At 33.0% G+C, this 12,074-nt stretch overlaps 1 protein-coding gene across 13 annotated transcripts in view; it reads right to left on the bottom strand.

The window, feature by feature from the left end:
- Positions 1-12,074, bottom strand: part of RYR2 (ryanodine receptor 2) — a 766,826-nt gene that overhangs the window by 252,440 nt on the left and 502,312 nt on the right. For all 13 annotated transcript variants that reach the window (XM_074222945.1, XM_074222939.1, XM_074222937.1 and 10 more), the window contains 3 exons: positions 4,857-4,971; positions 3,019-3,151; positions 1,101-1,204 (listed from right to left, as the gene is read on the bottom strand). In XM_074222945.1, coding sequence (XP_074079046.1) covers positions 1,101-1,204; positions 3,019-3,151; positions 4,857-4,971 — 352 coding nt within the window. The remainder of the gene's footprint in view (positions 1-1,100; positions 1,205-3,018; positions 3,152-4,856; positions 4,972-12,074) is intronic.

Consider the following 12,074-nt stretch of genomic DNA (forward strand, 5'->3'; position numbering starts at 1 on the left):
TGGGTAACTACCCAAGGTAATTTCTTCAAGGAAAGCTTATAGAATCTATAACTTTATACAGAATAAGATAACAAGTACAGTCTCTTCAAATTTTCACATTAAATATTTTTCACAGTTTTTCTGTAAAAAATATTTTTGTCTTTAAGAAAATTGTTGGATATTATCCCTCTAAATGGAGCCAAAATGGCTAAATGTAATTGAGTATTATAAATAGGATATAATGCAAACCCCTAGTCTTAAATAAAAAGATTAAAATTGAGATATGTAAGGAGAATAACTTACTTTCAGAAACAAAAAAATTATATAAAGTATGAAATTGAGAGAAATAAGGAGCATGGCTCTGGTTTAATATGCTAGTGGGTATGGCAGATCTCAAGGAAAAAAATGTATTTCTTAGTCTAAGGGAGTGATTGAGTCAAAAGCTCCCAGTTGACAAGAGAGTTAAGAAAGAAAATTGTAATTTTTAGAAATGTTTTGAGCTGAAAATTTAGCAGAAAGTAAAGGAAACATACAAATTTAAAAGGATACACATACACATACATATTGAATTATTTGCTTAATCAAGTAATTCCATTAGTTTCAGTTTGGGTTTATATCTTCTTCTTCCCCTGTGATTTAATTCCAATTCATACAATGACCATTCATACTATGTGACAGGCACTGAGTTAAGTACTGGGCATATAAATACAGAAATACCACAATTCTCATCCTCAAGGAGTTCATGAAATGTCCTTCCTGATCTAGTCCTATGACTTCATGGGTAAAGGGAACTCTGAATGAGGAAAATCTCTTTCAATATAGCACTGTAACTATTAGGGAATCTACATTTTTATGGAGTTGTCTTTAGGTGACTTAGTCATGGTCATGAAATCACTATGTGTCAAGAGGCAGAACTTAAATCTAAGTGCTAAATTTAAGGATGGCTCTTATATGCACTATATCATATTGCTTCTAATGAGATAAGTATAACAAAACAAAGTATAATCTGCCTTTCTCGGATATACATTTGGTGGACATATCAATAAAAATGTTTAAATACCTGGAGGGAAAAATGACAAGATAGAAAATATATAAGCACCAAAGGAAGGATTATTATTTACCTTTTCCAGGTCAGGCTCACGTAAAGCTAAAGCCAATTCATTATTATCCATTACTGATGCTGCTGCCACATCAAGTGGTGTTGAGCCCCTCATTGCTGGGGAAGCTGAAAACATGATAAGATGTCAAAGAATGAAATTCTGATTGCTGTTTGAAATCAAATAATTTAATTCAAAATGTAAATTTTGATTTTTTCTTAACAGTTTTTGGTAAATGCCTTCGTGTTGGTCATTATTATTATATAAATGACAAAAATATACTTAAGAATTGACTCATAAATTTGAGAGAATTTCTCCTCTACAAATTCACTCTCTTCTAATGCACATTATAAATATGTGTGACTTAGACAAATTATAGGGAGCTTCCTGAGTCAAATATAAATTATATGGCTTTCCCAAGATCACAGAACTAGCATGGAACAGAGAATAAATATGAATTTCACTTTTCTGACTCTGTCTAGCACTCTGTTGAGAGGGAGAGGGAGAGGGATACAACTTAAGCTCTGAAAGGCTCTACCATGTTGAAAAGGCTTTAAATATGGCACTGGCAAAGGGAGTCCTCTGATTTCTGAGAACCAACCCAACTAACTATGAAGAGGTACAACACCAATAGGTAGGTTAACTGGTAGTGATTAGGAAAGTACAATCTACGAAGCAAAGAAAAATATGAAATGACTCTCATTCCTGTGTCCAATTGGCTCTCAGTCAAACATGCTCCTTATAAGTTTGTAGTGATAGTGGCAGTGTCTAGAAAGTTTAAAAATCAATAAACTTTAATCGGAACTTTCTAACTTAAAATATAACATCTTTGTCAAAAGATCAATAATGAACATAATGCTACAGAAGGTGAATATTATCAATTTCACCATTTCTTTTATATTTACAAAACCAGTAGAAAGAACGAAACTGAAGTTAAAAAGGCAGGATGTCTCATAAGCACTCATTAGAGAGGGCAAAGAGTCTTTGGCAGGTTGGATTTTACTCTATGCACAAAGGACACACACACAAAAAAAAATTCCTTCTTGAGCTAATTGGTTTTCACATAACATGGTTCTAAGGATAACTACATCAAAAACACCATTATGAAAGTAACTGCTGCTTCTTCTGAGGATGAAAGATCACAGCAAGAACAAAAGAGCTCATAAAGAGTCTTACTCAGCAAACAATTGAAGAGAAATGGAAATAGTTTTCAAAAGCAACATCAGGTAAAAATATAGAGTTGCTTGTGAAATTTTACTAAGACGCATGATTAATGATTATGAGCAGCAGTGTCACATAAAACAAAGAGAAGCTGTTGAAGATAAAAATAAATTTAAATAAAATTCAGCAAGACACTAAACCAACTCAAGGATCTTCATAGTTGAAATAGAAAGAGAACAATAAAAAAAGGATAAAAATAGAAAATATTTGCAAAATTTCTTATAATAAGCTGTTTAAAAATGACACTAAAAAAAAAAGAGCTACATTAGAGTAAATGTATATAGAAGAGATCTGTGCTAAAAATGAAACAATTCTTTGGGCTCTACCAATAACACCAAAAAATGGCTAATGAAAGAATAGTAGTAGTAGTACTCTAAACTCAAATGATTGTGATTTGCACCACTGAAGGGAATTTCTGAATCTGAGATCACATATCTGTTTCAGTTACTAAATAGACATTACCATTCTAGACACATATGTAATATTTATATAAATGATAGTTACAGAGTTTACATGTAATTTTAATAAGTCATAAGATAATTATAACCCTTATTATTTTAAAATATATTCATTTTAAATAAGGAAAAGGTTAAATATTTTATGTGTTTTGGCAACAAGAAACCATAACTGCTTAATTACAATATGATATTTAGTCTTCATTCTTCTTCAGCATTAAAGGTTTCTAAATATTTACAAACAATAAAAATATTTCTTTACTTACCAAGACCAACACTGCTGTTTTCCAGTAAATAACTAAGATGATCAAACATTGCTTTCTGATTCTGACGACTTATACGGCAGAAATAACATAGAAAACGACAACAGTTGGCCACCATCTTAGGAAAGGTGATTTCCTACATAAAAAGAACTGATTTAGTTGTGACCAAAAAAATTATTGTTGTTTTAGCAAAGCTAAATACATAGAATATTATAGCTTCATTCAAACTATTTCTGAATAACTCATGCCATGATACAAATATATTATGTGATTTTTTAAGATTACAGAACTACACAACTGTACAAGTATATTTTTTTTAAACACAAGCTTCTCAAGTGGTAATCTAGGCATGCAAGAAACAGATTGACATGTTTCAAAGACATTTTTAAACGGATAAAACAGTTTTTGACAGAAAGTACAAGTTCACACTAATAAAGCTGAGTAAAATTTTATGACAAAATTAGTGCATATTTTAATTTTATAAAATGCTATTCTAACTGTTCCATATTTTCAAAGAATGAGCAAAAAGAAACATTGAGTTTATTCATATGGAGTCCCTATATAGGTTCAAGTGAAAAGTCATTACAACAAATTCTAAAAGATTTTCCAAATTCTATACATTCACTGGAATTATGTGTTATGGAGTATGACTTGAATCAACAAGCTATCAACAAGGGCTTGGGAAACAATGTTATTGTATTTTTATAATAATCACTTGAGCAAATGTATTCTAGTTTCTGAACATCTATAATTTTCCAATCAGATAGTAAAATTCCTTAAGAGTAGTCATTTTTAAAAACAATCTCAGCTTTTAGCATAATGCATTATACATACTAAGACTTAATATAGTAGTTCAAATGAAATGAATTGAATGATGTCTGTCTTGTAAAAATGCAATTTAAAACATTGAAGATACAGTATTAATTTCTCAATATTTTAAATACTGCTTCATAAGACAGACACTGGAAAATTATTGTCATTGTAAGAGAGGAAAATATTTATACTATAAAATATAATCAACTGATAATTCACAGTGGAAATAGTAGTGGAGTTCCAGTATTGAACATGAAAATTAAATTTAGAACTCACATACTGAGTCGTAAGCTACCAGAAATTAATGTGGAAAGATCTATTTAGGATTGCTTCCCAAGAAGTAAAATTACAATTAAGAAACTGTTTACCAAATTGAAATTCCAAATGTTATACAAAATCTATTTATTCTTTCACCTATTCAATCAAATTTCACAAACATTTATTAAGCATCTACTCTGAGCAGAATAGAATTTTTATTCTAAATGAAAATAAGACATAGACCTTTTTCTCAGGAAAAGTTAAAGTTTATTGGGAGAAAAAGAGAAAGATAATTATAATTCACCTTAATAAATGATATTTTAATAAACAGATACAAACCAAATGTTATATGAAGTTTAGAGCTGAGGACTTTTTGTGAGGTGTGTTTATATGCACTTGTGCACATGCCTGTCCTGTCTGTCTTCCAGAGGGATTAAGAGAGATTTCATAATGGAGGTGGTATTTGAGTTGTATTGTAAAGGATGGGTAGGCTAAGAAGGAAAAGGAAGATATTCCAGGTATATAAGGAAAGACACAAAGATGGAAACAGTGAGAGATGTGTTCTGGGGACAGAGAGTAATCCAATTTGGTTGGAGAATAAAGTTAATGGAAATGCTTACCATGAGATAAGACTAACAAAATACAATGATATCAAATTGTAGGATGTTTAGAAAGGCAGATAATGAAGACAGAAGTTTACTCAGTAGTCTACAGGGATCCAAAAGGATTTCTGAGTGAGAAGTGGTGGCATACCCAGATCATCTCTTTACCTTGGACTCGCCACCTCCAAGAACATTGACCATTACTTCCATTACTGTTTCATGCATTCCCAGGGCCCGCATCAGATTGGGATGTTGGTAAAATACTTTGTTGTTCATGATATCTCTAGAGGAATTAAGGAGGAAGTAGGGAAGAGGAATGAAAGAGAATTAAATTATCAGGGAAAAGATATCTGTTCTTTTATTATGAGTTATAAGTAGCTTGAGAACTGAGAGAAAATTTCTACTCATATATAAATACACAATAACCAAATCAGTATTTTAGTTCTATATATTGATCTTTCCTTGATAAAGGTTAAAATTTAAATGACTCCAAAGAAATGACATAAAACTTTTATTCATCTGGCAAGTATATAATGGACTACTTATAATATAATTTAATGAATAATTCATTTCCAGTTACCTTTGATTCTTAAAATTTAGACCTTTTTGGTAAAGTTTCAATTATATAAGATACTCAAATGATAATTTCTAAACTGTTTAAAAATATAATCTTAAAAGTACTGAATAACAGAATCAATTCCTTTCACTTACATAAATTTATTTGGTATGTAAATATAGCAATGAATCAAGAAAATTAAGCATTTAGATAAGGTAGGTCCATTCCCTAAAGCAGCTGCCATTCTGAGAAACTAAATAGTAACTCATATTTCAATAGCACTTTTTTGTTAAAAATTTCAATAGCACCTTTGTGTTTCCTCACAGAAACATATTAAGTCAAATAACATGAAAATCATTATGCTCCTTTAATTGATAAAGAAACCAGGGATGAGGGGAAGTAAAATGGTTTACTGAGAATTATATCACTAGGAAGTTGCCAAATCCAGTACTCTTTCTACCCACTACACAATAGTATTGTTTCTAAAAATGTTCAGTAGTTGTACATTATAAATGTTATACTTATATTTAATTCTTTAAAGAAAAATTTTCTTCAGAAGAAAATGTGATATACATTTAACTAATAATCAACAAATATTTATTAAGGATTCCCAACTGTCTAGGCATTTTGTTACATGTCAGATACAAAAATGAAGAAGTTCTTGCCCTCAAGGAGCTTACATTCTAAAGGAGAAGACAACATGCACATGCTTAATTATAGAGTATATATGTGTGTGTATAAATATATATATACGTATATATGTATTCATATGGTCATATGCATAGGTAGATAAATATAGAAGATTAATATAGGGATTTTTTAGTAGGAAAGACACTAATAGCTGAGGGTATCAAGAAAATCTTCATGAAGAAAGTAACATTTAAGTTGATTTTAGACAGAAAGGGAATTTCTGTACATTAAAATAAAAATCTAAAGAAACAAATATTGACTTATAAACTGTATCTTTTAAAATGTCATTTTCCCCCAAGTGAAATGCTTTGTTGTTTGCAACACTAAAATAATTCAGATCTTAGGTTAGTCATTTCTATCAAATATATTAAAAAATTACAAAATGGTGGGGTCTATACTAAGAATTAACAAGTGGGTTGAAGTAAATAGAGTCTTTCCAAATTCTATTTGTGTGATGCTCAAATTTGCTAATGATTTCTATGTTTTCAAATATAGTTGGAGACAGTGTAAGAGGGGATTAGCGATAATAATGGCCTTGGAGTCATGAAGGTCAAAGTTCAAATTCTACTGCTATGGTGGTGGTTTTATCAGTCAGTGAAAAAACATTTAATGTTCCTATTATATGTCCTAAGTGCTAGAGGTACAAAGAAAGATACAGCAGCTTCTGCTCTCAAGAAACTCATTCCAATGTGGGGAGTTAGCATGCAAACAATTAAATAAAACCAGTATACACACACACACACACACACACACACACACACACACACACACACACACATATATATGTATATATATATATATGTATGTATATGTATATGTATATGATGCAACAAAAGGGAGGACACTAGAAGTAGGGTGGATTGGAAAAGGTATCCTCTAGAAGGTGAGATTTGAGGGAAGTCCAGGAAGTTAAGACAAGAAGGAAGAGCATTCTAAACACAAGAGGCTAATAGTGAAAATCAGATCTGAGAAATGTCCTGTTTGAGGAATAAAAAAAGAAGTTAGTGCCACTAGATTGCAGAGTACATGGGATCTTGATGGGGAGAGGCAGGTAAAAGATAAAAGAGATTAGAAAGGTGTTAGGGAATGATGCAGATTATGAAGAGCTTTAAATGCCCACAAAGTATTTTATGTTTGATCTTGCTGGTGATAGGGTGTCCACAGGCTTTAAAAAGTAAGTGGCAGATGACTTGAAGGAGAGGAAATTTGAGGCTGGAAGATCAACAGACCATTGCAAAAGTGATGATAGCCTGTATTAGGATGCATACAGTGTCAGAAGAGACAAGGGGTCATATAAGAAAGATGTTACCAGGGCAAAATTTACTGACATTAGTGATTTAGTGGATATGGAAGATGAAAGTGAACTATTAAGGCTGCTGTCTAGCTTGCAAACCTAGGTGGTTTGAGGAAAGGTAGAACAGTATAGGTTAGAACCAAGGAGAACATCATTAAAAATAACAACAATATTGCTTTAAGAATGACTGGGAACTCCTTCCCCCCAAACTCCAAAAATCAACAAATGATGACTCTAATCAAAATTTAGAAGGACAGAACCCACAGAAAGATTGAATGATACATTTTCCCAGTCCAAGCCCACAGAACTTATATGTTATCTTGGAAAAAATGCCATGGCCACAGCACAGCGCAGCCCAGTGCAATCCAGAGATCACTGGTAACAGCTTGAAGGGGTGGTGAGAGAACTCTGCTACACCAGAATGAGTGTGGAGTGAGGAGCACCTGCCACAGAATCTGCAGCAAGAATCTGGAGAAAGCAGCCTGCACTGCCCAGAGATGGTAAGGGAAGTCTACAGAAATTTCTGTCCTCTCCCTCAGGGTAGGACTATGCTGTTTGCTTACACTCAGAGCCAGGTTGCAGTTTGGGCTTCCATACTAAGCAGCCAAGCTGGATCCCTCCTTATAGCCCAAGGGCAAAGGGAAGTGGGGGGGGGGGAAGGGTGCATCTAAATATCAAAGCACTGGCAAGAGAGCATAAGACCTTGGAGGAATAAAGGTCCAAGTGGGGTGTCCCCCCCAAAAAAACCCAAAGCCTGGGAAGTGCTGTCTTGGACTGAGGAAATGAGTAAACAGAAAAAGAAGAATCTGATTATAATTTCTTTAGTCCCATGGAAGATCAAAACACATACTCATATGATGACAAAATTGAAGCTTCCATATCCAAAACCTCCAAGAGAAATAGAAAATGGGCTCAGCCTATGGATGAGTTCAAAAAAGACTTTGAAAAGTAATTAAGGGAGATGGAGGAAAAATTGGGAGGAGAAATGAGAGCAATGCAGATAAATCATAAAAACCAAATCAACAGCTTGGTGAAAGAAATACAAAAAAATACTGAAGAAAATAATATGTTAAAAATCAGTTTAGGCCTAATGGAAAAGGCAAAACAAAAGGCAAATGAGGATAAGAATGCCTTAAAAAGCAGAACTGGTCAGCTGGAAAAGGAGATAAAAAAAGCTCTCTGAAGAAAATAATGCCTTCAAATGCAGATTGGAACTAAAGGAAGCTGATGACTTTGCAAGAAATCAGGAAGAAAGAAAACTCTTCCAAAAAAGCCAAAAATTAGAAGAAAAGTGTGAAATATCTCATTGGAAAAACAACTGACCTTGAAAACAGATCCAGAAGAAATAATTTAAAAATTATTGGGCTATCTGAAAGCCATGATCAGGAGAAGAGTCTAGATTTCATTTTCCAAGAAACAAGACAGCAAAATTGCCCTGAGATCCTAGAAGCAGAGGGTAAAATAGAAATCAAGAGAATTCACCGGTTACCTCCTGAAAGAGATCCCAAAAGAAAAACTTCCAGGAATATTACAGCCAAATTCTCAAACACTCAAATCAAAGAGAAAATTCTAAAAGCCGCCAGAAACAAACACTTCAGCTACTGAGGCTCCATAGTCAGGATTACACAGGATCTGGCAGCATCTACATTAAGGGCTTGTAGGGATTGGAATATAATATTCCAGAAGACAAAAGATCTTGGTTTACAAATGAGAATCAACTACCCAGCAAAACTGAAAATCCTCTTTCAATGGAAAATATGGACTTTCAATGAAACAGGGGACTTTCAAACTTTCCTATTGACATAACCAGAGCTGAACAGAAAGTTTGATCTCCAAGTACAGTACTCTGGTGAACCATAGAGGGAGTGAAAGAGAAGGACTAACTATAAGGAACTAAATAACATTGAACTGTTTGTATTCCTGTACAGGAAGAAGATATTGATAATTCATATGAACTTTCTCATTTATAAGAGCTATTAGAAGGAGCATATATAGACAGGACATAGGAAGGAGCGGAATATATATAATGGTATAATATAGTAAAAAAGATGGAGTCAATGGGTGATAAATGAAAGTACTGGGAGGAAGGAAAAGGAGATGAAGAAGAAGCTAAGAAATTTCACATAAGAGTCAAGAGAAAGCTTTTTCAATGGAGTGGAAAGGGGAAGGCAAGGGGGAATGAGTGAGCCTTTATTCTCATCAGAAATGGCTCAGAGAGGAAATAACATAACCACTTAACAGGGTGAAGAAATCTATCTTACCCTAGAGAAAAATAAGAAGAAAGGGACAGGACAAGGGGGAATGGGGGGGGGGGGAATAGATGATAGAAGAGAGGGAAGATCGAGGGAGAGGGTACTCAGATGCAACACAATTTTGGACAGGGCCAGGATGAAAGGAGAGAGAGAGAATAAAATAAATGAGAGTGGGGAAAAATAGAGTGGAGGTACAACTAGTAATAGCAACTGTGGGAAAAATATTGAAGCAACTTCTCTGGTGGACTTATGATAAAAAGAGCAACTCACCCCAGAGACAGAGCCATTGAAATCTGAACACAGACTGAAGTACAATTTTTTTTCCTCTCTCTCTATTCTTGAGGTTTCTCATCTTCTTGGGGGGGAGGGGGGTTTATGTTTACTCTTATATTTACTCATAACACAATCAATTTACATCAATGTATATAGCATGGAAACAATATAGAGACTATCAGACAGCCTTCTGTGGGGTGGGGGAAATTGTAAAATTCAAACCTTACAAAAGATGATAGGTACATATTATTATTGTATATAATTGGAAAACAAATAAAATCTTAAAAGGCAAAAAAATTATGACTATGAGTGAATAAATTATTTTGACTATTATAAATTCCAAATAAACTACAACAGACATATGAAGAAAGGATGCTATTTGCATCTAAAAAAACTTGATAAATACATATACAGAATAATTTTACATACATACATACACACACACACACACACATATAATCATTAGTTTCTAATGGTAGCCATCTTTAGGGTGAGGTGGGGGAGGGAGTGGAAAAAAGAAGAAAAAAGAAATTTACATGATAATTTTGCTGTATACTTGAAAGGAATAGCAAGTTGTGATTAGCAGATTTGCAGTTTCATATAAAATCATCTTTGTTATTGCACTGTTAGAGAATTGCTTGTTTTATTCCAGAAATATGAATAAATAATACAAAAAGGAAACTCTTTAAAAATTAAAAAGTAACAGCCTTTTTCAGGGAACACAGATATGAGGTGACTACTATATGGAACATTTGGATACCAATTTTATTTTTCACAATACTTAGTTAACTGATTAGAATAGAGGCTGGAAATAAGGTTTTTATTAAAATAAAAAGCACAAGAAATAAAGACTTAGCTGGGAGGATGGAGGAAGAATCTAAAGCTAGGGTAACAAGATATCATTGAAAGGGCTTCAAATTTGTAAACTCTAAAATATATTTTTATAAAGTCAGGCAGTGCTATAAATGGAAAGCACTGAATGATAATAAACCAAAAAAAAATTAAATGACTATATTTTAACAGAAGGAAATGACTTATCTGGGAGTCAGTTCTGAATCTACTGCTTGGAGCAAAAAAGTTAATCTTGTTAAGCTTATATGGATATGCCATAAAGCTGATACAACAATAAATATGCATTTGACATAAACTTTAGATGTGACAAAGCCCAGAATTAAGTAGGAGGAAGGTTCTAAGAGATTAGATCACATTCAGAATATTGTACAATATTCCCATTGACTCCAAAGCTTCTCTCTGAAATGAAACTCTAATTTTTAAACACCAAAATTCTTTTGTTGATTTTATATTGGTTATGATTATTTCTGTAAATATATTTATTTGAGGGTTACTTCCAAGGATTGATGAGGGAAAGCAATTTTCATTTTTTACTCTTGTTTAAGAGATGTTGAGAGTTTTCTTCCATAATTTTTTGAAACATGATATTCAGGGTCTCCTGGTAAGAGCTTTCAAGATAATATGATGATTTCAGTTTCTCAGGTTATTTCTAATATGAATTATCTTACAATTGCTTTTATTCTTTAAGGTCTTTTGATTTTGTTTTCATATTTCTTTTTTTTCCCTGTAGTATTGAACTTTTGTTTGGTCCACTTTAATTTTCCAAAGGCCTGTTAACTTGGGTAACATTTTGTACATCTTGTATCAAACTGATAATTATTCTTGTAAGGCTTTCTTCCACAGGAGGAAAGGAGGCCTCATTTATTTTCCAATGATTTTCTTAAGTACTCCTTTTTTTCAGTTTTTGTCTTTAGTGGCCTTGGACACCATAACAGCTCTTTATATTAGGAATCTTTTTTGGCTACTAAATCTTTGGTTACCAGAATCCTCTAAATTATTAAATTGGTACTTTATATTAGGGCAGCCTAGGGTGCCACAATGGTGCCACAATGGTGCCACAATGGTTAGAATACTGGACATGGAGTCAGGAAAACTCATCAACCTGAGTTCAAATCCAGCTTCAGAGACTTACTAACTGTGTGGCTCAGGGTAAATGACTTAACCCTGAGTGCCACAGTTTCATCATCTGTAAAATAAACTAAAGAAAGAAATGGCAAATCTCTCTAGTTTTTTTTTTCTTTGCCAAATGGAGACATGGAGAGTCAGACATGATTGAAGTGACCAAGAACAACAAACATTAGGACAAGAATTTGAATACTTCTCGAGGGAATGGTTGGCCTTCTTTGGCTCAGATTTATATTTACTGTGGACCTGATACTAATTTCTCTATGTATAGAATGATGTTTGCATTCAAAATCTCAGAGGTGGTTCAGGACCTATAAACTTTTACTATGCCTAAATCCATCTAA

The sequence above is a fragment of the Macrotis lagotis genome, chromosome 2 (genome assembly GCF_037893015.1).
Source record: "Macrotis lagotis isolate mMagLag1 chromosome 2, bilby.v1.9.chrom.fasta, whole genome shotgun sequence".
Lineage (NCBI taxonomy): Eukaryota > Metazoa > Chordata > Mammalia > Peramelemorphia > Peramelidae > Macrotis > Macrotis lagotis.